General features: G+C 45.5%; 1 protein-coding gene across 5 annotated transcripts in view; it reads left to right on the forward strand.

Annotated features, from left to right (window-relative positions):
* Positions 1 to 26,159, forward strand: part of LOC139763231 (dystrophin-like) — a 455,019-nt gene that overhangs the window by 185,306 nt on the left and 243,554 nt on the right. For all 5 annotated transcript variants that reach the window (XM_071689109.1, XM_071689110.1, XM_071689113.1 and 2 more), the window contains one exon: positions 3,163 to 3,268. In XM_071689109.1, coding sequence (XP_071545210.1) covers positions 3,163 to 3,268 — 106 coding nt within the window. The remainder of the gene's footprint in view (positions 1 to 3,162; positions 3,269 to 26,159) is intronic.

The following is a 26,159-nucleotide window of genomic DNA, read 5'->3' on the forward strand; positions in this document are numbered from 1 at the left end:
GCTAAGGTAATTTACTGTACTGTCTTCCCATTTGATTTTGTTACCGAGTTACTAAAGAAATTGTTGGATATGTCGAAAAAAAATGGGACAGATGGATTTTGTTCCACTAATGGCTGTGATCTATATATCAAAATCTGCCAAGAGCACCCTTTCAATTTATATAGGGAATTTCATATTTTTCAGCTTTTGTTATAAATGACTTTATTTTTTTTTTGTGTGTGGCCACGTTTCACCCAGCAAAAAATCTATATTCATATATGATTTTTTTTTCTTGTATTGCTGGTATATCAATATTAAATCTGCCTGTGAAAATTTAATGTTAAATAAGTTCAAATCTCCAGTATTATTATGGCAACCTAACCTAACTTCACAAACCAGCCGCCATTTTAACGTATCTGCCGTTATTATTGGCTATTATTTATTATTGGGGGAAAGGGATCATTTTATATTTGTACTTTAGATCAGATTTCTCTGCTTGTGCTATAATACAGGATTGCTAAATGCTGTGAAACTGCTGTTGTGTAGCCTAGTTCAAAGATGATTATCATTCCACAAATTTTAGCAAATTTATTTGTTTATTTTTTTTTTTTACCTTGTGTTTAACTTGAGACATTAGGATGTGGGAATGCATATATTTTCCAATAATGATGAAACGAGAATAGTGGGACTGCCTAATCTTGCAGAATATATATATATATATATATATATATATATATATATATATATATATATATATATATATATATATATATATATATAATGCATTGAAGAACACAATATAATGTTTAGTATTATGACGTGAATGAAGATGACCTTGTCAAAGTAACAGTCAAACTAGGCTACTATCGCTGTCTGCATGCCAAACTACCCATTGCAACATAAAATTTCAACCGGCTCACTGCACCAGTAAATTGTTAGAGAGAATATTTGCAGCTTTGACAGTGATATATATATATATATATATATATATATATATATATATATATATATATATATATATATATATATATATATATATATAGGGGTCGTGTGCCATGCGTAGTTAGTAGTCGTGTTTCACTGTTACGTCTGCAGTTTCGTGTGATTGTTCGAGTACCGATTTACCCTACGTGACGCTTTCCAACGGGAATGACCTTCGTTAAGTGATTGGTAGTTTCACGTCTTGCCTTTTCATATTTTGGTGGTGTCCAATGCAGGTTGCTTTGTTTTGGTAGTAGGCTTGAAAAGCTTGGCTTAGAGGTAGGCTTGATAAGCCAAGCATTTAGATATAATATTGTTATATGAGCCTAGCATTTAAAAGCATTTATATTATAGCATTTGGAGATTAGGCGTGTCAAGCTTAGCGTAGATCAGGTTTGGTAAGTGAGATAGGCTTGATAAGCGAGACATTTATAAATAGAAGTGATAAGCTTTGTGGGTAGAGATAGGCTTGAGAAGCTTAGCCTTTTTTTGAATTCTAAACTTATATTTATAAAAAGCATAAAAGTTACATCCTAGGATTGGTTAGTTTTAAAAACTTAGGTTGAATGGATAGATAAGCCTAACTTTAAGAGAAGCTTTAAGAGAACTTAGGATAAAAGACAACACGGCATTTAAAGCCAAGACATGAGTTCTTGTACATTAGATTTAGAATTTGATAATCATGAACTTCACAGTGACACTTAAGGAAAACGAATTGCTGGGCTCCGACATTAGCCGTAAGGAAACTGCATAGCTTTACCTCTCTCAACAACGTTGTTTGACCTTATCTTGATTACTGTCATTCAGACATTCATTGTCTGTCATATTATTTGGTTTAGGAGAAGTACAACTCCAGTGGTAACCATGGATTTTGAATTTCCTTTCATCGAGCTTGTGTTTGGACTGTGTTCTCTCTCGAAGCGAGTGCTTCCTGCAAGTTGTATATATAAACTGCTAAATTGGCATATAAGAAAATAGTTAAAAAGTTCTCCTGTTGCAGCCTCTCATATTATGAGAGCCTGAATGTGACACCATCTGTGGACGGCCCTTAACTCAAGTCAGCAGAGTAGCACGGGTGCGCGCGCCTGTTGTATATATACTGAGGCTGAGTGGAGTTTTGAAGCGAACTGGCTCACTGGCATCAACTCCCTCTCGGTTGATGATAGAGCTTTGCGCAAGAGTAAGGCTATTTACGCCCGCTTGTCACACAGCCCTCCGCGATACTGTAGTCTGTCCTTCCTCTCCCTCCTTTCCCTCCACACACCAGATATATCATGGTGAAATTCTTATATAAGCCGGGCTAGGATGCGGCTGGCTGTCACGCATCTGGACAAGTATGAAGGGCTCTCGCGGTGTTGGAGACGGCTTTGCAAGTGGGGTACGAAGGTCTGAGCAACAGCAGCAGCAGCAGCATCTGCCCCTCCACCAAGCCAGCCTTTTATGTTGCTAGGATGAGAACTAGTTTGTGGGTCTTTTGTTTGACGCTCCTTTTGGATAACTGTATAAACTGCCGGCCTATATATATATATATATATATATATATATATATATATATATATATATATATATATATATAAATTATTGCGTTACACGTAATACTTCAGTGGGTATTGCACCATCCAGTGATATTCATTTACATAATTGTGTTTGATGAAATGTCTAGAGCACATATCTTAAAGGATACTGATACTCACATCACATTGCTGATATATATATATATATATATATATATATATATATATATATATATATATATATATATATATATATATGGTTGTACTTTGTATTTTCATGGGTATACCTTTTGTGATTTATTTATTTACAGCCATTCTTTTTCCGTGGTATATTTACAAATATAACTTTTCTGATTGTTCGTGTTCACAGGTTCACTTTCTTTTGTGCGTCGGCTGTATACATACAGATACAATTTCTCGTATATTTGCATTATATATATATATATATATATATATATATATATATATATATATATATATATATATATATATATATATTTATTTTATTTTGCGTTATATATATATATATATATATATATATATATATATATATATATATATATATATATATATATATATATTACGTGTGAACTTCCATGTCTTGTACAATTGCGGGTATACATTTTCTTGTATACTTCAAGTATGTACTGTGTGTATATTTATGGGTAAAATTTTTCTGTTATTTCAGAGCGTGTTGCGAGAGCTAGAGGGAAAGAAGCCCCAGCTGGACGAACTAGTGGCCTCAGCTGACAGCCTTAAGGATGACGCCTCCCGCACCCAACTCCACCAGAAAGGTCAGTACACACACACACACACACACACACACACACGGTTCAGACATCTGCAGCGACAGAAAACGTGCTTCACCGGAGACACTTTTAAGACAGTTTTTATCTGTCGGAGGGAGTATACCTCTTCGTTATACTGCCAGCGGGTATGCTGTTGGTTATTGTTGCATAGGTATATATATATATATATATATATATATATATATATATATATATATATATATATATATATATATATATACTTATCAGATGTATTATGTATGTTTTCTTATCTTGCGTCAGTGGAGGTCATACAGCTTTCGCGCTACCGACATCTTGTGCGCAGTAAGTCCTACACTTGTTTTCTTTCGTTGGAGTAATTTACGATGGGTAATTTTTTATTACGTGGCCTGGATGAATGAGGGAGGGAGACAGCTGTTGTAGTCATATTCTACATCTGGTGCCGTTCGATAAGTTGAGTATAAACTGTTGTCACAAAGTGTGCATCTGCTGTACATATGCCATATGAGTTTGTCCAGGTAGAGTGTACATTTGTACGTGGGCCATATGAGTTTGTCCAGGGTGTACATTTGTACATAGGCCTTATGAGTTTGTCCAGGGTGTACACTTGTACATAGGCCATATGAGTTTGTCCAGGGTGTACACTTGTACATAGGCCATATGAGTTTGTCCAGGGTGTACACTTGTACATAGGCCATATGAGTTTGTCCAGGGTGTACATCCGCTTTCCTTAGGACTTATGAGTTTGCTCAGGTGTACATAAGCTGTACAGGGCGTACATCTGATGTGCATATGCTGTACGAGTTTGTCCAAGGTGTGTGTGTGTGTGTGTATCTTCTGCACTAAGTGGTACGAGGCCATCACTTCGGTAGAATGCATACCTTTGCTTCCGCTGAAGATATCTCTTTGTTTTCAGCGACGAACGAGGCGCTTTCGTGCCAGGTAAAAGCCTGTACTTCAATCCTTCTCCTTCAGCACTGATTTACTCTATTACGCTGGTACAATCACCCTACAACACTGTTGTAGCTGGCGTAATCCCTCTACAACACTGATGTAGCTGGTATAATCCCTCCACAACACTGCTATAGCTGGTATAATCCCTCTACAACACTGCTATAGCTGGTATAATCTCTCTACATCACTACTGTAGCTGGTATAATCCCTCTACAACACTGCTATAACTGGTATAATCTCTCTACAACACTGCTATAGCTGGTATAATCCCTCTACAACACTGCTATAGCTGGTATAATCTCTCTACATCACTGCTATAGCTGGTATAATCCCTCTACAACACTGCTATAGCTGGTATAATCCCTCCGCAACACTTACAGCCGGTATAACCCGTCTACAACACTACTATATAAACGTGTATGTTGGTGTATAGCGCGTGTGGCAGAGAGCCTGGGTAGGTAGGCAGGACCAGAGTAGTATGTCCAGCAGGAGTTTCCTGGGTGTTGATAATCGTGTGTGTGTGCGTGTGTGTGTGTGTGTGTGTGTGTGTGTGTGTGTGTGTGTGTGCTTTGAATATTTTGTCGTGTATTGCCCATGTTTTTTGTTGTATTTTGTCTTTTTTTTTTATATGGGTGGTGTTTGGCCTTATATCAACAGGCTACAGATAATCAGCTTTCCTGTATTAGTAAATAAGATTATAACGACACAGATTGTTAGGGATGTAACCTGACAATATATATATATATATATATATATATATATATATACCCTGAAAAAATAATTTCAAAGATAGCGTTCCTATTTAGGGGGAAAATAATAAATTTATTTGGGGACAGTATTTTTCCCCCCGCGGAACGTACGTACCCGCCATACTTTACGTTTATTTTTAGTGGTATGGATGCCTGTGTGTTTTTACGGGTATTGCCGTGTGTGTGTGTGTGTGTGTGTGTGTGTGTGTGTGTGTGTGAGAACGGACATCGCCGAGTGCTTGTGGGCGATTATAGTGTTTAGGTTCACGTTCATATTTACATGTTCTTCATAGATATTTTAAGGCACACACACACACACACACACACACACACACACACACACACACACACACACATCTGGGTATGTCAGAGCTGTCTGTGTCTGCTGGTGACGGGCTCAGGGTGAGGGTGGCTTAAGGTACAGTAAAGGAAAGGGTTTACCTTGTTAGCACATGCGGTCTTGCTCGTGTTCATTGTACAGTTGCTGGTTGGAGGAAGATGTAGATTCTCACCGTGGGACTCTGATAGTCTGCTGTGCACGTCTGCTCTTGTATTTTTTTTTTTTGGATGTACATTTCTACATAGGTGGCGCATAGGCTCGAATCCTTGTTACGGCAGTCAGTCCACAGTCAACCCAGCTGTTCATCCACGCCTAAGGGGTTGGTCGTTAAAATAGTACTTGGCTCAGGGTAGGGTATATATATATATATATACACATACATACATATATATATGTATATGGGAGCGGGGGCTGGAAATCCTCCCATCTTGTTTTTTTTTTTTAATTTTCCAAAAGAAGGAACAGAGAAGGGGGCCAGGTGAGGATATTCCCTCAGAGGCCCAGTCCTCTGTTCTTAACGCTACCTTGCTAATGCGGGAAATGGCGAATAGTTTGAAAGAAAAAGAAATATATATATATATATATATATATATATATATATATATATATATATATATATATATATATATATATATATATATATATATAGCGTTAATGGGATGGCGTTGATTAGGGCCTCAGCTGCTCATACCGTCTTAGCTAACATGAAAAAATATACATAATATCCTTGAACGATCCCCTTTGAGAATATGATCCATTGATACAGGCAAAGAAGTTCGAGGATATATATATATATATATATATATATATATATATATATATATATATATATATATATATATACATATATATATATATTTTTTTTTTTTTTCCAAATCGTAAAGAGTTCTTTTCAAACTCGTATATAGGAAAATGATTTGACAGGTGCTTGCTGCAATACCCTTTAAGCAATACGTTAATGGCTGCTTCACTCAGGGTTATTATGACTGTTCAAAAATATAATTAACACAATCAACCACAGTTGTGATTCATGAAAACATTTAGCTGTAGGGATAAAGATGGTTAAAAAAAAATTTATTTGTTTTTGGAAGGGCGAATATAAATATTCATTCATGCTTAATAGTATTATACATTAGCGCTGGCCGTATTATTCGTCACGAAAAAAAAAAGACGTGTTAAATGATATTATTGATTCACACGGACAAATGTTTGCTCATATATGCAGTCAGAAGAATTGAGTGTGTATATTGGAGCAAAAGAATTGGTAATTATTCGCAGAAGTGAATGCAGTTGACTGATGGAATAGGATATTGGCGCTGTGAAGTGACACTGGACCAGAATGATGCAGTGGGGAGAGAGAGAGAGAGAGAGAGAGAGAGAGAGAGAGAGAGAGAGAGAGAGAGAGAGAGAGAGAGAGAGAGAGAGAGTTTGTTTCCTGGCCGGCGAGGGAGGCAGGGTCCCACCTTCGTCTTGCAGTCGCCCCATTAGAAATACATTCTCGACTCGGGGAAAATCTTAATGACAACCTTTACTTAGGTGGAAAAAAAAAGAATCCCTGGTTAGTAAAATCGTAAGTATATATATATATATATATATATATATATATATATATATATATATATATATATATATATATATATATATACTGACGTCTCTTCGTTGTATATCAACTGATTGTTATATTTCTTTCTTGTGTCTCCCCAGATGATGTGATTATTACACGAAAGGGCGCTTGGGAACTTTTCAAAGTAAAGAAAAGACTATTTCTGGCTCAGTATAAATGTACATACACTTGCCGCTCAGTACAGATGTACGTACACTCACCGCGCAGTATGAATGTACATACACTTGCCGCACAGTATAGTGGTAATTAAATTCCGTGCTCCCTGACATGTGGCCACGAAGACGCCTCAGGAACTACACAAGGCAGGAGGAGGAGGAGGAGGAGGAGGAGGCTTGTGTGCTTTTAGCCTGCTGACGTCCGCGTCTGGGTGGGGGGTTACGGTGATAATAATGATTATGATAGTGATAATGATGATAGGTCGTGTTTGTCAACTGACCATCCACTAAGGGAGGGAGTACGTTTTAGTACATAGGTCAGCGGACCCACGTCCGTAAATGTGATAATGATGATAATGATAAGAAGAAGAATAATGATAACAATATTCATAATAACCATAATTGTGATAATCATCATTATTATGATAATTATGATAAGTAGTGAGAGAGGCCTATTAAATTCTTTGCTACTGTCTGTTTGAACGGATAATATTGTACGATATAGAGGTCGTGATAATCGTACTATTAATAGAATTTATAGAGAAATTGGTACAAGAGGCAAACGCTGGTCTGGCTTGACTCTCTCTTCTATATAGAAATATTAACTGAAGGTTTGAGGTGGAAATATTTTGCGAATTTCACGAGCGTCGAGCCAGATGGGGGGAGAGTTGATCCACGGAAGTTATATATTGCTACGGAGTCTCTTAAGTTATCAGCTGTTCTGCCTCGCTCTTGAAGATATTAAAAAAGGAAGTGTATTATAGAGGGAGCGATGTTACCTAAACCAGCTGCAGGAGCAGAAAAAAAACTATTGCACGAAGGTATATCTGGAAGGCACTGGAGAAGGTATTTTATAAAGCAGATGTGTTGTCCTTTAATTTTGAAAATGTTGTGGAACTTTTCCAGGACGTTTTCCCTGAGGTGGTGTAGCGGAAGCCGGAGTGAGGCAGGGCTTGACGTGGGGGAACGAGGAGGAGGAGGAGGAGGAGGCTGCTGGACTGGGGATGGGTGGGTGCAGCGGACGAGAGAAATCTTGACGTGGGAGGAGGGAGGGAGCTAGGCCTGAGGAGAAGGACGGCTTGGAGCTAAGGCCAGGGAGGACTTGCCGGGGAGCTAGACCACTGAGTGCTTCACGGGGAGGTAGACTGGTAGGGGCTCTACGGGGAGGTAGACTGGTAGGGGCTCTACGGGGAGGTAGACTTGGAGGGACTTGATAGGGAGGTAGATCAGGGATTCTCAGGGAGTTAGACCTCGTAATGGTTGCGTGGGGAGGTACATCAGGGAGGCATTGACGTGGAGTTACATGAGAATACGCATTTAGTTGGGAGGACTTGACGTAGGAGAACCAAAACAAGGGAGATCCTGTGGCTTAACCTTTAGACTTCAGGTCAAAGGCCATACCCAGAGGTCACACCGTATTGTTCCAAAGGGGATTTAAAAGGTTTTCTTTAATCCTTCCACTTGCTGGAGGACTGGCGTTGCCCATTATGTATCCCAGATGCGTTTGTGTTGTCTCGCGCGAGCTGGTCAGCTTATTAACGTGGTTGTTGGGGGGGATGTTGGTGGGCGACCGTCATTATAATGTCAAGTGCAGTACACGCATTACGGTGGGAAATAGGTGCACCCTGCAGAGAATTCTCGATGATTTGATTGAATAAGTTTCGACATACGAGAAATGAAGTGATTTCGCCGTTAGATGTGTTTCTCGAGTCTGGAAATATGACCTCGTATGCTCTAAAGGACAACTTTAAGATATGCTCATAAGCAAGTATATTTCCCTCCCGAATATATATATATATATATATATATATATATATATATATATATATATATATATATATATATATATATATATATATATATATGTGTGTGTGTGTATGTGTATTTCCTGACGGTAACTGGGAGGAAACCATGTCTGGTGTCGTGGTCGTGGGGGCGCCCCCTTCCCCTCACTCTTGAGATCACATTATTACCGGGTTCACTGGCTAGTTTCTGACGACGCCTGGGCTCCCGTCCGACCTTAGGCCACGGAGGCCTGCTGAACAGTGTCATGAACAGATACGCAGTGTAGTGGGGGTAAAAAGTAACGCAATACGGACCCAGGGTTGAAATTTGCGTCAGGAGGGGCGGACTCAACAACACCCATAGGTAACCAGAGTAGAGGAGGAGTCAGCGTGGGACCCGGGTCGCAAAACGTGTAGGGCAATGCAACGAGGAGAGAACCTGACTGCAGGCGAGGTGGTTGTCCTGCGGAGTCTCGAGTGCGCGCGCGGGGGTGGGGTGGCTATGTCATACAGACGGCTCGGCCTTGGAGTCGCACCGTAAAAGTGATACTGGGATCGTCGATAGAGAGAGAGCGCAGAGGTGGCGGCAATGAAGAGCTGATAGAGCGAGAGTTAAAGAGCGCCTGGTGGGGTGGTGGCAGAGGTCAGGGATGACGGTAGCTGGGAGGAGACCGACCCGACTCTCCCTCCCTCCCTCCCTCGGCCTAGCCCGGGCCTGGGCTGGTGTGCTGCTCCTCCCTTACCAGATCAATGACCAGTGCAAGGATCACCTCCTCCTCCTCCTTCTCCTCGTCCTTCTCCTCCTCTTCCACCCTCTCCTCTTCCTCCTCCTCCTCCTCTTGATTTTAGGCTGGGTTTAGGTCGTCTCAGCGTTCGGGGATGCTCGAGGGATTGCCTTAGAGATCACCATAGCGTGGGGCTAAGGCATCGTACAAGGAGGTGATGGAGGGCGCGTGTCCTCGAAGGAATCTTGTTCAGGTGTCGAGATATGTGGAGGAGGAGGAGGAGGAGGAGGAGGAGGTAGGAGGAGGAGGAGGAGGAGGAGGTTCCGACACGTGCTGTGAAGCCTAGTAGTAAGTTTTTACGCGTCGTTTCAAGGTCTTCAGGTTTTTTGATCCTCGGTTTTTTTTTGGAGGGTTTCTGGTGCTGTCTGAAGGGTTTTTACGTCTCGGGGTGTTGATAGTAGTTTCGGATGTCGCCCAAAGCCGACACGGAGCTGCTAAACTCCTGTGTGTGTGTGTGTGTGTGTGTGTGTGTGTGTGTGTGTGTGTGTGTGTGTGTGTGTGTGTGTATGATCCCCAGGGATATCCCGTGAGACTCTCGGGCCAATTAGAGAATCCTCTGCTCTCCTCCGGGCTCTACGAGATCCATAGGGCGGGACTTCGGGAAACGGTGTAGTTCTTCCTTCGTCCGTAGGACTCGTCTTCCACGAGAGAGAGAGAGAGAGAGAGAGAGAGAGAGAGAGAGAGAGAGAGAGAGAGAGAGAGAGAGAGAGAGAGAGATTTCGACATCTTTTTTTTTTTGTTGTTCTTAAGTGTCGCTCTCGTGCCTCATTAACGGAGTTTTGGCGTATCCGTGCTCGCTCGCTCGCTCGCGTCTCCATAGCTTAGAGCGCGGGTCGGATTCTAGCAATTTTCGTGGGAGGGAGGGAGGGAGGAAGGGGCATGTATTCCAGGTGGTTGGTGCCACTGCAAGCACCGCTGAACTTAAGGGATCAATCAGGCGAGTTACTGGGCCAGCCACACACACGGGGGGAGGGCTACACATTGGGGGAAATCTCATTACCATTACAGCCGACGCTGTGATGGTGGTGGTAGGGTAGGGTGTCTGGGCCCCCCCCCTTCTCAGGCTGCCTTACAATAATAGCGTTAAGGATTAGAATAATGATCCGTGGTGGTGATGTGGTGGTAATGACAATAGTGGTTACAGCAGCGCTACTCGGTGATTATAGGCGATGGCCGTTCCGATAATGACTGACGGATAATGATGATGGCCGTGGTGCTGTTAGCGGTTGGGTTAACGGCGCTAGGTGTGCGCATGCGCGAGGGCGGTGGGCCCGAGGGTTGATGGGGAGAGAGAGAGAGAGAGAGAGAGAGAGAGAGAGAGAGAGAGAGAGAGAGAGAGAGAGAGAGAGCATGAATCATATGGCCTTAATGATTAAGACATTCATATACCCGTGTCGCTGTGGCTAACATCATCATAATAACAACAGTGATGATAATAGTGATAATAATGATAATGATAATAATGATAATAATAATAATAATAATAATAATAATAATGATAATAATAATAATAATAATAATGATAATGATAATAATGATAATAATGATTATAATGATAATAATGTGATGATGATGATATTTCAAAGTCACGTAACGGCGTTTGGCTAATTCCAGTGGTATGTTGTATGTTGTATATGTCTATGAGAGCATCACCCTAGTGTTTAAGTATATATTTACTTATACTTACCTATATTTACTTATAACCTGCCGCATCCCAGGAACAGGGATGCAGTTGAAACGTGGGAGTGATGTATGGGTATTTTTGGTGCTGGTTGTCCCATTGTGAATTGATGCAGCTGCCAGATATGCCTATATTGTCAGGGGATAAACGTGACTCACGCCAAGCTGCACTCATCTCTCTCTCTCTCTCTCTCTCTCTCTCTCTCTCTCTCTCTCTCTCTCTCTCACACACACACACACTCTCTTTTTAATGCATAATGTGTCACATTATTTCTCGACGCCTTCCCTGACGCTGCCTCCTCCTGCAGCGTGCTGGATGGTGCCCGGCGATGATGATCCCCCTCGCCGCCCGTCCCTCGTCTCCACGGAGGAACCAAACCCTCCTCCCCCCCCGCCCCTTTCGTCTCGCCCTCATACACCTGTTGGTCGCGATTCGTGTGCGCCGGTCGGCTCCTCGGCTGGCGTTATGTCTCTGTTGGGAGGCGAGCCCAGGGTGCGCGCGCGCGCGTGTGTGTGTCTGTGTGTCTGTGGGCGTGTGTGTCTTTGCGTGTGTGTGTGTGGGTGTGTGTTTGTGTTCTGTGGGTGTGTATGTGTGTGCGTGTATGTGTGTGTGTGTGTATGTGTGTATGTGTCTGTGTATGTGTGTGTGTGTGTGTATGTGTGTGTGTGTGTGTGTGTGTGTGTGTGTGTGTGCGTGTGTCTGTGTGTGTGGGGGGGGTGGAGGTGGAGGTCCTGATGATGAGGTGGTGGAGGAGGCGTCTTGGGGAATAGGCCTGGGGATGAGAGGAGGGAATTCCCCCTCTTGGCCTTGACTGGATCTTGTGTTTCTACGATAGTTTGTTCGTATTTTTGTTGTTTTTGTGTTTTTGTTTCAGTTATTTTTGTTGTTGTGAAATTTAGTTATTCCCTTGTCGTTATTTTTGTAGATGTGTCATCCTTTGTGGCAGGTGTGTTTATGTCTGCCTCTGTGTGTTGGGCTCCGCACGTTGTTTTCAAACCTTATTCGACAATCCTCCTTTTGACCTCTCCTTGCTGCATAGGATCCCGCCAGTTCCTGGAAGCAGGGATCCCATCAGCACGAACACACACACACACACACACACACACACACACACACACACACACACACACACACACACACACTGAAGGAAAAAAAATAAAAACCGAATTTTTGTCCAGAAAACTCAGCAGCGCCCTCGCTCTGTACGTTCGCGTGATAGGCTTGAAGGCTTTGAACTTTTATCAAAGGCAGAGTAATACGTATTTTACTGGGTATTGTGAGGGAGGAAGTATTCGGGGTATGGGACATGGTGGAGAGAGTCTTATTCTACAAATATGATCGGTAATTGTTAAGAGATATTAAAGATGGTAGGTGGTTGAGTATGAGTTTGAAGACACCTGTATTGTAGTCGACATCTATAGTGTGAAAAGTTAAGAGATGAGATGCACTTTATGTAGGTGTGTGGCAGCCTGCGTTTCGCTTCAAGGCTTCGTGTGTGTTAGAGATATTAAAGATATTAGGTGGTTGATCACGAGTTTGAAGAGACCTGTATTGTAGTCGACATCTATAGTGTGAAAAGTTAAGAGATGAGATGCACTTTATGGAGGTGTGTGGCAGCCTGCGTTTCGCTTCAAGGCTTCGTGTGGGTTTGAGGTTGATGTGGGTTAGTGATCCCCCCCCCCCCCCCCCCCCCCCCCCGAGGGCGCGCGCGTTCCTCATGCCCCCCCGTTAAATACGTAGTTGATGACGGCGGTGATTGGTGGATAACCGGGGTATCTAAAGCGCTGGCGACCTGTTCAGTGATTTCGTCCACGCTGGTGAGAGGGTGTCATCCGTGGTGGTGGTGGTGCTATGTTGCCTCGCAGACCCATCAACAATCTGTTGCAGCTGCTATGACTAGGAGCGGCCGAGATGGGCCGTTTGCCCTGTCCTGTTGCCCGTTCTTCCGTTGTTTTTTTTTTTCTCGGCTTCCATCCCTGACCCTCGTTTTCCTCCGCCTGTTTTTCCATCGGTATCTATTCTCTCCTTGTGTTCTCTTCCAGCTTTTTTTTTTTTGGACCGGTTTTAAACAAGAGCTCTCTCTCTCTCTCTCTCTCTCTCTCTCTCTCTCTCTCTCTCTCTCTCTCTCTCTCTCTCTCTCTCTGGCAGGCGTGGTGTAATACTGTCTTTGGTATTGTTCACTTGTTGTTCTCGTGTTCTCTTGCGTTCTGTCCCATTTTTTTTTTGAAGTCGTTCTCTCTAAATCGTGTTATGGTGCCATAGATTTCTCTCGCCCGTCCTTTTTTTTTTAGTGGCAAAGTTATCTTTATTCTCTCTCTCTCTCTCTCTCTCTCTCTCTCTCTCTCTCTCTCTCTCTCTCTCTCTCTCTCTCTCTCTCTCTCTCTCTCTCTCTCCCCGTGTCTGTGAAATCTTTCCTCGCATTCTCGCAACGTTTTCTTGATAAATCATCTCTCTGGCCTCGGGCGTGTTCCTTAGCATCATTTCGTGTGCGCGACCCAGGGCTCGGCACTCGGGCTCCGCGATTTATTGCCGCTCGCGGTGTGTGTGTGTGTGTGTAAGAGAGAGAGAGAGAGAGAGAGAGAGAGAGAGAGAGAGAATACTACAGCAGTACTTCTGTCTGGTGTATTAAGTCATTTTGGTTTTATGAATGATCTTTTTTTATTCCCACCTCCTTATCTCACAAGCAGCGTTTTTTTTTCTGTTTTCTTTGTGCTGTGCTGTGTTCTGTACTGCCACCCCACCCCCACCCTTCTCTCTCTCTCTCTCTCTCTCTCTCTCTCTCTCTCTCTCTCTCTCTCTCTCTCTCTCTCTCCAGCGTCGTTTTAATTAGCATACCTTGGCCGTTCTGTAACAGTCATTTCGACGTTTTCGTGTTACGCCGTTGGTCACCGACCTGACACCGGTCTGTGACAGGTTTTCTTTTTTATTATTGTAACGTCCCCAGTGTCGCCTTCGCTATCTCATTTCTCGTCATGAGCGATCTTCAGCAGTGTTCTTCCTCTGGGTACATGCAGTGGGTGGTGGTGTGGTTCCTCCATGGAGAGGCGGAGTGTCTGGCAGTGTTCTGGCTTCGTGTTCTCTCGGTGTTCATTCGCTCTTGCCTTTGAGCTTTGCCTCACAGCCCTCGCCCTCTTATCAGTATTTTGGCTCGCTTATCTTTCACACGTGCGTAACATTATTTTGTCTTCATCTGCTGGGATGAGGAGGGCATTTAGGGCGTTATTACCGCCCCTCCCCAGCAGGTGATCTCAGCATACACCGTCATATCTTTTGTATCTGGAGATCCCATTGTAACCAGGCGGTCATCGCCTCAGCGTAGTTGTACGTACGTGTGTGTGTGTGTGTCATACTCCTGTCTTAACCCCCGTTGTGTATGCGTTGGGCTGGACGTAGTCTGTCATCTCGTCTTGCTCGCATTTCCTCCCCTCCCTCGCCCTCCGTTCGTAATTGTGGGTAGTGGGTGGTGATCACCCCTCCGGCCCTGGTGTCGTCTTATCTCCGTGTCACGCAGGGGATGACGGGCGCAAGCCGACGCTAATGCTAGCTTTATCAGCCTCGCGCAACGCACACCTCTTCCTCCTCCTTCCCCTCCTCCTTGTCCTCCTTCTCCTCCTCTTCTTTTTTTCCTCCTCTTCTTCCCCTTCTCCTCCTCCAACTCGTCCACGGAGATATAGGTTACTATTGCCATCCTCCTGCTGGTGACCACATCATAGACCATCAGGTCTTATGTAATCTGGCTCTTCCACATGCTTCCTTCCCTCCTCTTTCCCTTCCTCCTCCTCCAACTCCTCCTCCCCCTCCTCCTCCTCCTCCTCCTCCTCCTCCTCCTCCTCCTCCTCCTTCTTTTCCTCCTCTTCCTCCTCCTTTTACTCCTCTTCTTCCTCCTCCTGCTGGCGGTCCACATACCTCCTGCTTCTCTTTGCTCGTGTTTTGTCCTCTTTAGCTTAGAATAACATTATTAAAGTGTGGTAATCCTCAGGGGCAGGGTTTCTTGGCCCTCCCAGCTCGGTAATGAGGCGAGACACGGACGGGGAGCTGGGTGGGAGGAAAGGTTTGGGGCGATAAGGCTGAGGATACTGGGTCGGGGAGTCGGGATTTCCTGATTGCTGTGGGAGGAGGGGAGGCAAGGCTGCCCTATATGTTTGGGGAGGGGGAAGACAAATTGCCATATTTGCAAGGAAGGGGGAGACAAGGACGCCGTGGTTGGAGGAGGGAGCTGGAGGATCCTGTTGGTGTTGGAGAGGGGGAGAGGAAGTTGCTCGGGTTCCATAGGAAGGGGGGGAAGGGAATACGGGCAGCTGGGAGAGGAAGGGTGAGGCAGAGAAGATGGAGACAACTGGGAAAGGTAGAGGCAGGGTGGGGCGGAGGAGACCGAAGCCGCTGGGAGAGAGAGAGGGAGAGGGAGAGGAGGAGACCGGGAGGGGAAGGCCAGAGGGGAGATGAGAGAGAGAGAGAGGGAGAGAGGGAAGGAGAGGGGATACATTACGCAGGCTGACGGGCTCTCCTAGGCAGCGGTAGGGTGTATAATCTTAGCCAGGAGGCTCGTGCCTCACCTGGTGACCTCCTGCTCCTCCTCCTCCTGCTCCGCCACCGGTTATGTAGTCATGGTAGTAATGTGTGAGTAATATCAGTCCGTGCCTGGAGCTCTGAACCACCACCTCCCCCCCAGGCCCAGGCGGCCATCTCTGCTGCCAAATGGAAGGGGGTTTCCGGCGGGGTCTCTCCCTCAGGACTTGTTCTCTTTGCCAGACTCCAACATAGGTCGTGTTGAGAACCTAGTTCTTCAAGACAGGCTGCCTACGCCCCCAGGATTTACTGCCGCTGTGCGAACACGATTTACTGCCAGTAATTTCGTCAGTGTTAAGGCATCTGAGACACCCAGCAACACCAGCAGAAGGCCATGGAGGAGAACTCAGCACCCAAATTCAAATAAGAGCTTAGCTTTTGAGAACAGATTCCCTGGTGTTCACAGTAATGATGAAGACGGCACATTTTCCAGCTCAGTTTACAGAAAGCCTTCTGATGTTGGCCGGTGCCTCAATGCGGCCAGAGAGTGCCACAAAGTGAATAAGATTCTTCATTAGACTACCGTCTAGTAAGTGCTTAAGGTGGGAAGCCCCACCTCCTCCACCCGGAACTTCAAGGACTGCGACATACACTGTTTAAAAGCAATGTAGAAGACAAGATAAAGAAATACCTAAACACGGCCATTGACGGCTGTTGCTGCCAGGGAGAGATTGTAGGCTTCACCACATCATTGCACTAGTGTCGCCATCGCGCGCGCTTACTTTCTAGGAAACCTAATAGTGTGCTTAGGAGAAGGGTGCCTCTATGCAGCATATGCTCAAGAAGCACCTGGGGAATCGAACCAACTGACAAACGACGCCAGAATCGTTAAACCCAACCGTGGCAAAGGCTAATGCTCATGAACGCCTCTTGGTATGAGAATCTTCACCCGTTGTTAATGATGACGCAGGTAAAAATCGTGCATTATTCTTAGCCTAAACAGCTCGGCAGCTGTGTCCAGTCGAGGACAGTGGGAACAACGGGTGAGACATACCCGCCTCACAGCCAGTAGGAGAATTCCATTGCCCCCCGGTCGATCTGCTCCTCCGCCCTCCTCACTCAGCCCCAAGATCCACTCTTCACATCACTCGTAATCCAATTACCATGATAAGAAACACCTCCAGACGTCCTGGGAGATCAGGAGCTGACATCGTTGGTTTCCATGATAGTGAAAATACCTCAAAGAATTTCAGGTCGTATATTTTCAGTCTCTCTCTCTCTCTCTCTCTCTCTCTCTCTCTCTCTCTCTCTCTCTCTCTCTCTCTCTCTCTCTCTCTCTCTCTCTCTCTCCCGCACACACACACACACACACACACAAAACATTAAAGTACCCTAAGAAGTATTAAGGAAACATGAATGTCATGAAAGCTATGTCGTAAGTTTGGGGCTTTGAGTATATATATATATATATATATATATATATATATATATATATATATATATATATATATAAACAAGTCAAGGGAGGATGCAGGCTGAATAGCACCAGAAACAGTTATCAAGTATATCTTGCTCTCTTGTCTTTCCTGGCGATAAGCTTTTATCCCGCCGTCAAGATGATGTTGAACGGGCAATGTTGTATCAGCAATAACCTTTTTATTGCCAGACGTGAGTCTGACGTGTGTACCTGACTCTGTGGTTGGAGTGTTGGGGCGGCGGGAGGGAGAGAGATGATGAGTTGATGCCGAGGGAGTCGAGGGTGTGAGGAATGAGGAAGAAGACGGGGCAGGTCATGGGAGTCAGGAGGGTGAGGAAGCAAGTGTGAAAGAAGAGCGGAAAGGCGTGTGGATAGGAAAGAGGAGGAGATTTTCAGTGACAAGGCTGTGGAAACTAGGAACGGACGCGAGAGGGAGGTTTGACGAGAGCGGTGTATGTGGTGGGAAGGGAGGATGAAAATGATAACCGGTGTAAGGTTATGAGAATGTCTCACGGAGGGAATTCATGGTGAAAACTCGGATGACGATCGCGTTGCAGGAAAAGCAAGGAACAGAGAATATCACTGGAAAAATAAAAAAGAGTTTTAACACTGGAAGGAGAAGGAGTGGAAGAAAGAGAAAGAGACAAGAGAAAAGACGGGAGTGAAAATACGGAAGACCTTTGGAGAATAAAATGGCTTTCTCGAGTCCATGACCCGTCGCTCTGGCTGAGAAAGAGTGAAGCTGACAAGAGGGAGGGTGAGACGGAGCCACAGGGAGCTTTAAAAGGAGGTGGATTTCCTCAAGTCTTGGGTGGACAATGCAGCAGCCACCGGGACTGTACCACCTCCGCTGTTGTAGTGATGCCCGGAACCATCTTACGCGCCTTCCGTGTCAGGAGCGAGGAAATTGGGTACAGTATCGTGTGTTTTTATCATGTCTCACAACAAGTTTGATGGAATGCATCGTACCGATGTACCGTCCACAGGAAGGTATCATACGCACGATGACTAACCCCGTTGTGCAGTTGTCAGTAATTCATCAGTGTCCTTGTTTGCATAGAAAATTGTGGGCTAACGCGGAGATTTGATTGTAGGAAAATATGTTAGTGCTGAGCGGAAAGGTTTGCTGGCAATGTATGAGGTATACCTGTGGAAAAGTGGGTGAGGGTGAATGTTTATGCCTCGGAACAATGCCATTCCGCCGTTCTCCAACGAAACACAAGGGTTTGTTGTTTTTGGAGCACCTCCCCGTTTCTCCTTGAATCCAGCATTACTAATGAGAAACAAACCACAGAATATTCATGTGAAGGAGACCTATATAGGGGTTTACATTGGAACCTAACGTGGTGTCGCCGAGATCCATGAGAATTGTTGAAGAGGTAAACTGTTTACAGGCAGATGTTGAATCGTTTTAAAGAATATGGACAAGGAAATATGTGGTGAACTGATCATGTCACATTTTACATAAAAACAGGATTATGCTTTTTAAGTCTGGTTACCACACGTAAAAGAATCACACACACACACACACACACACACACACACACACACACACACGCGCGCGCGCGCGCGCGCGGGTTTCCTGTTTTTCCATCTTTTCTTCGAACGTTTCTAACCTTTCATTTTTTTTTTTTTATATTCAAACTAATTTTCTTCTTTCTTTCGCCTCTTCCTTCTCGTTCAAGGCCTGACCTCGATTACGATTCTGTCCGTGACGGGAGCCTTGGCCATTAACAACAGATTGTGGAATGGTGCGGGAAAGGGAGGAAGGTTTTGGAGAGCGCGAGGAAAGGGATGGAGGTTTAGGAAAGTGTGAGGAAGGCAGGATTGGTGTCGGAGAATGTGAGGGAGATGTAGGATAGTGTGAGGGAGGCAGAGTTGGTGTCGGAGAATTGGAGGGATATGTGAGGGAGGCAGGGCTGGTGTCGAAGAATGTGAGGGAGATGTAAGAGAGTGTGAGGGAGGCAGGGCTGGTGTCGGAGAATGTGAAGGAGATGTGGGATAGTGTGAGGGAGGCAGGACTGGTGTCGGAGAATGTGAGGGAGATGTGGGAGAGTGTGAGGGAGGCAGGGCTGGTGTCTGAGAATGTGAGGGAAGCAGGAATGTGTGTGAGAGAGAGAGAGAGAGAGAGAGAGAGAGAGAGAGAGAGAGAGAGAGAGAGAGAGAGAGAGAGAGAGAGAGTTAAAGGGAGGCCGGAATGTGAGAGTGAGTGAGTGAGTGTGAGGTAGAACAGAGATGGTGTGGGCAGCGAGCAGGTCACGTCGACCAAGACAGAGCTACTCTAAATATTAAAGGTTGAGGTGAAGGTAGCGTGTGGGTGGTGACTGTCACTTGGATGGTTGGGGGGAGTGTGTTGGGGATGGGAAAGCGGGTTGCGGTGCGGATATGTGGGAGGGCGTTGGTAGAAGTAGAAGTGTGGGTCGGGAGAGTGCGATGCGGACGTGAGAGAGTTTTGCACGAGGTGGAAGAGGGGATGTTTGTTGGAGAATGTGTTGGAGGGTGTGGGAGAGTACTGAGAGAAGAGGGGGTGGGATGGCACGTAGGAGGATGTCGGAGAAGGAAAGTGGGGGCTGGGAAATTATGTCGGAGGATGTGGGAGAAGGTTGCTGATGTGGTGAGGTCTCTGGGTAACGGGTGCTCCTAGCAAGGGTGACTCGTGGATGATCGGACGTAAATGGTAGAGCTGGGTCTCCTTGCTGGCCGATGGATAGGTCACAACGATTTTCCGGATGGTTGGTAGGCGGTTTATGAAGGGGGGCGCGGGTCAGAGGTCACGTGGTTGCGCGCACCCCCCACCCCCGATGGGCTGTAGGTGGTTTGTGTGTGCAGGCGGCGCTGGTCAAAGGTCACGAGGGATCCCTTGATGTTGAGCAGTAGGTGGTGTGTGAAGGTGGGGGATGGGGGGCGGTCGTGGTCTCATACCAGGAGGCACTCGTGCCCTTGAGCACGACGGTGTATGACCTTTGGGTATGATTTCCCGGCCTCTGACCTGACCCTGAAACCAGGCCGGTGTCGTAGGAACGGAGAATATGTCAGTGACGAATCAGTAATGTTAGGGAGCAGGAGATGCAACAGCTTGGACGAGGGAGTCCAGGAAATTAAGAAACACTTCGAGGTCCGACCCCAGTCCGTTGCACCCTGAGGTTATTATACGCGTCGTACCCCAGGGGTCGTGTATGTTGGCCATGCTAAAGGGCTTAAGGACGTATCTTACGGCTGACCTCAGACGTATGTATTGCGACACGACGGAAAAGCAGTCAGTGCGATGTTTTGTTGCTGTCTGGTGTCGCAGTCTTCACCATCCTCTGGTACTGGAGAGCCCAGTGGTAGAATTTACAACAATACACACAACAGCTTATTCATGCTGTCGGTTTACACCGCCAGTCCTGTCACCCACAGTGATGATCAAATGCAACTCTTGTTAGTAACTTTTTGGATTGGAATTTGTGTAATGTGACGAGCGAATTTTAAGTTACTTACCTGCGAATCATTTGTCAACCCAACAACATCATTTTGGAAATGTCACGAATAATTGCGTGGTTTATGCTTGATTTTTAAATCCCATGTCTGTCACGCGGCACCTGGGCCTTCGCTCGCGCCAGCGGCGTTCTGTTAATTATTGTCAAGTGGTGTTGGATGATGCAGAACAGGGTTTGCATTGTTAAACAGTGATTTATCAGACAATACCACCTCCAGCGGGTAACAAAGGTCAGAGTGGCTTCGTTACGAGTGATTTCCACGGTCGCTCGAGGGCTTGCCGAGCGGCAGGCATTCTGGGGTGAGGTTGGAGCAGGAGAACCGCTGGGGGGCGCCCACCTTTGGGGTGTATTGGCTTGACTCACAGTGTCTTCGGTTCCTCCCTGTCTTACTCTCCTTGTCGCTCCCCCTTTTATAATTCTCCCTCGACTGCTAAAGCTTTCCCGAAGTAGATATTGGGGGAGGGAGGCCGATGACGAGGGCGACGGAGGAGGAGGGACACAGTTGTTGACGACCTCGTATTACGTATACCACACAGCCCAGGTTCTTGGCCTCATCTTTACCCCACCTCTGCAGCAGCTGGTGTTGCCAAGTTGTCTGGGTCAGGATGTTTACATTTGCAGTTTGTGAGGCTGGCCCCTCCGCCCGTCACACGCGTCGAGTATCCCTTGCAGGAAGTAGGCAGGTCTTCTTTTCATGACTGTTTGAATCGACTTGGTCCAGTGTTTTGCGTACTACGTGCGTATTAGAGTGGGGCTAATGATCGTAAAGTTCCCGATTGTTATTACTGTGGTTACGTTCTCGTGCTGTTACCCCTCCAACTGGTCTTTGAACTGTCGTGTCAGAAATTAATGTTTTCTCATTTCTTTTTATGAAGAAAACTTGCTCTAGGACGGAGTTTCCAGAGTGAATTTTAACGGATGCGTGTATTTTTGGGAGGGCCTTGAATTTGTTATTTAGATCAAAACTGTGTTTGAATACGTGGCCGGGGGAAAGAGGTTTAGTTCCCCCATTGGAGCCGAGAGAAAGAGATCCAAGTCTCCTACTGTTTTACTACTTCATGTACAGTTACTCCTCGAAAATGATTCAAAAGGAAGTTGTTCAGTAAATTAATGAGTGGAAGTTTGAATTAAAAGTAATATTTTTAGAAAACTGGATCCGTTAAAAGTTTATTCAGAATTGGAAACATTTCCCGGGGATCGTCTGGCCAGCTGAACAATACCTGTCTTAAGTGTATGTCGAAAACTGTCCTTGGCTTTTGTCGTCTGCGTATCCTGAAGCCACGAAAGGATTGCTTTTTCCGTCGTCGTCCGTCCGTCTGTGCGTCCGTCGTCGTCCGTCAGTCTGTGTGTCCGTCGTCGTCCGTCTGTCTGTGCGATCGTCGTCCGTCCGTTTGTCTGTCTGTGCGTTCGTCGTCGTCCGTCAGTCTGTGTGTCCGTCGTCCGTCCGTTTGTCTGTCTGTGTGTCCGTCGTCTGTCCGTTTGTCTGTCTGTGCGTTCGTCGTCGTCCGTCTGCTTGTCTGTGCGTCCGTCGTCGTCCGTCTGTGTGTCCGTCGTCCGTCCGTTTGTCTGTCTGTGCGTCCGTCGTCGTCCGTGTGTGTGTGTGTTTGTTTGTGCGTCCGTCCGTCCGTCGTCGGTCTTCGCAACTTGACAAGATACTAGACCTTGAAAACTTTAGGTAAGGGGTCACGAGGAGGAAGGTATTTATTTTTACACCAGTTCCTCGGCATCAGAACCCATGGCTGGCTTAAGACTCATGACTGTGGTGTGGACTTTGCCTGAGTGATGCCCCGTATTAATAAGGTTCAACCTGGCTCTTCACCTGTAGCCTTCAGACCGTAATACAGATCTTATTAACTGTTTTCCAGACTGTAATTTTCCACCCCCCCCCCCCTTTTTTTTTTTTTTACACTTCACTTTTGATAAACTTTGCTGCACTGCAAGGCCATGCAGGTGTTACTTGCAACATCCTTCCAGTGTTAGTTCGCGTGTGTTAATCGTAACAGTCCATGGCACTTTGATCGTGAGATATTTCTCTCTCTCTCTCTCTCTCTCTCTCTCTCTCTCTCTCTCTCTCTCTCTCTCTCTCTCTCTCTCTCTCTCTCTCGAGATGAGCGTTAAGACATGCTTTTCATCATCCACAGCAGCAGTCTCCGAGCGCCCCGTATTTTGGGCATAGTTCAGCCGTGAAAGTGGAATTCATAGTGTCAGATGTTTTTTTTCCCCTCTGTGATCTACGGCCACGCTAATGAACACGTGTGCCTACAAGGGCTGTACAGAAGTGCACACGCACCTCACAATGGCCTGATTTTAAGATATCTTGGGGGGAAAAAAAAGAAAGAGATATTTCATTGTATCTCAGACATCAGAGCCCCATATACAAGACGGGTTTCCGTCATAGGTGAAGACAGTCGGTCCCTACATTAGACAAAAGGATCTTCATTAAAAAAAAAAAAACACAAATAATGGAGGCCCGAGGGACAGACAATAGGGCCTGGCCAATAATGGCGAGGACCTGCCACGCGTCGTGTCACCTGAAGATTTTGCTTTCACTTCGATGTTCGACTTCGTCGCATCTTCGAGTGTAGGAGGGAGGGGGTTGATGTTGGCTGAGGGTGCGAAGGGGGAGGGTTGGTGTGCCGAGAAGCCTAGGGGTTGGAGGATACACATCTGGGATTTGTTTTGCTGGGAAGACTACACACCTGAAAGGATATCTGACTAGAATGGGGTGATCTGTTTTGTAGGAAGGTAGGGAGAGGAGGGGGCGACGCCTCGAAGTGGGTGAGGTAGATTTGGTTAAGTGTTCCTAGGAAAGAGAAGGGTGGGGAGCGAGTGTTCTTACCAGGACAGAGTGAAGCTAAGGAGGGTTGGTACGAGGGGGGTACCGAGCCCTTGATCACGGTGTTACGATCCTTGGGTACGAGGGCTCGTGTTTTTTTTGTTTTTTTTTGACCTGACACTTGAGGGTCAGGTCAAAGGCTAGGCCGTCACACCTCAGGATTTATGCCTTCGTGCTCGCGGGTCATAATCGTGTGCTGAGGGGTCGTGCTCAGGAGTGCACCGTCGTGCTCAAGGGCCGCACCGTCGTGCTCAAGGGCTACTAAAGCATGGGCCTGACGTGCAGGTTGTCAGTGCGTCTGCTGACATTGCGGGTAGACACACACACACACACACACACCCACACACACACGGCTCCCTGGGTCTGGTGGTAAGTAATCCATATCATACACAGTTTCTTCTGCAGTCCGAAAGTTCACTGGGGACTTCGTTCTCATCACAGGATTGAAGTATGAACATATTGACATTATATATATATATATATATATATATATATATATATATATATATATATATATATATATATATATATATATATAAGAATATTAATACAGTCGTCGACTATTGAAGGTAATTTGTCTTCTTTTGTTCTTCGTATGACCGATATACTTTTTCCCGCTTCTCGCGTCCCTGTTTCTGTACAGAGAATTATGAAATGAGGTCGAGTTGGACCAGATTTTCCCCCGCGCCGTTTGTCCGGGAATGTATTGATGACGCGCGAGGAGAGAACAGGTTTGGTTCCCTGCCGATGAAGAGAAAGCGGCCGGGGCAGCAAGTTTGCGCCTTTTATCCACTCGTGTTGTGAGGATTCAGTGTTCAAGTTTACCCCCACAGTTTTTCGTTATATTTACTCCGATGGCTTGTGGAAATTAATGAAATGTTTCCCCCCTTCTCCCCAGACAGAGTGTCTCAAGTTTATTATCCAGCGACGGTTGAAGGACCTATAAGCATTGTATCGAGTTAAGAGAATTTCCTATAGTTTCTTTATAACTGATTTATTAAGATGCTATGTTTTAGATTTTGCTTTAAAAGAATGAAAACAAAAAAGGACGAAAATAGGCTGATCCTCCTCGAGTGAGATGCCACTGACGGATTCCTATGGTTACGCCGGCCTTGTAGATTGGTCGGTGATGATACACGACCACGGTGTCTTCCCGCTTATTTAGATCCTGGCCCGCTTTTTGTCCGTCCGACCAACTTCAGCGGGGAGAGGCAGCGCAACCACTTCTGGTGCGCCTGGTGCACGCACGCGCGGCACCTGCTCTTCGTTAGGGGTTGGGTGGGGAGAGAGAGAGAGAGAGAGAGAGAGAGAGAGAGAGAGAGAGAGAGAGAGAGAGATTACACATTCCTCCTTGGGCAGGTACCTCCTCCCCTCACATTGATATGGTTGAGCGCTCCGCATCTGTGGGTACGGTGGACGCCTGTCTCTCTCTCTCTCTCTCTCTCTCTCTCTCTCTCTCTCTCTCTCTCTCTCTCTCTGTTTACGTACCACTCAACAGTGTGTGTGTGTATATATATATATATATATATATATATATATATATATATATATATATATATATATATATATATATATATATATATATATATATATATATATATATTTATTTTATTTTGCTTTGTCGCTGTCTCCCGCGTTAGCGAGGTAGCGGAAAGCAAAATAATATATATATATATATATATATATATATATATATATATTTTTTTTTTTTTTTTTTAGGTCCTTTACAGTTCTTCGTATCATTTTTATTCTCCATGGGCACCTCACCGTTGCATATGTATATTACGACTGATGAAGAACCTGCTTCAGTCGCGAGTCACTGAAAGTTTCAGACCCTCTCGCTCTTCCTTCTCGTCTCTCTACCCCCGCCCTCCAGTTCTCACTCCATCCATCCCCTTCCGCCTTTCCTCCCTCCCTCCCTCCCTTCGAGTCTCCTCATCGGCGATGGAGCTCATGAGTAAGGTCTGCCTTCGCCCTGAATGTCGAACAGGGATCATTTACATGCAGATGTAAATCTGAGAGTATTGGATATCGAGGGAGGGCAAAAAAAAAAAAAAAAAAAGAAATAAATCATCAAGATTGTAGTTACGGGTCGGCATTGCAAGCGAGGATGCGAGTGCCTCGTGGGTAGAAGATAAGCTGCCAGGCGTGGGCGTCTGGGTAATGATATTCTAGTGGAGTGACATCATCATCGACGTACCATTCCACACGGACACAGAGAACCGGGTTAATAACACGGTATGGCGCTCTGTGAGGACAGTGGCTGTGTTCCTTGTTGTTGCATTTTGATGACCTTACCTCATCATTATATGATTCCATTTTGTGCCATTGGGTGCACGGATTGTGTGTGGATGGCTCAGGGACATAACGTCCGTCCGTGGGTAGAGTCCGTGAACTCCGTGGGATCCGGAAGACTTGGCCGCGATGGATTGCATTCCAACGGTTCCCTCCCTCCCCTAATGAGCTGAGGGTTGGGACTTGCACGAAACACTAGTGGTTTTGTGTCTTTTGAGTTCTACGAGGCCGA

Source organism: Panulirus ornatus, chromosome 46 (genome assembly GCF_036320965.1).
Source record: "Panulirus ornatus isolate Po-2019 chromosome 46, ASM3632096v1, whole genome shotgun sequence".
Lineage (NCBI taxonomy): Eukaryota > Metazoa > Arthropoda > Malacostraca > Decapoda > Palinuridae > Panulirus > Panulirus ornatus.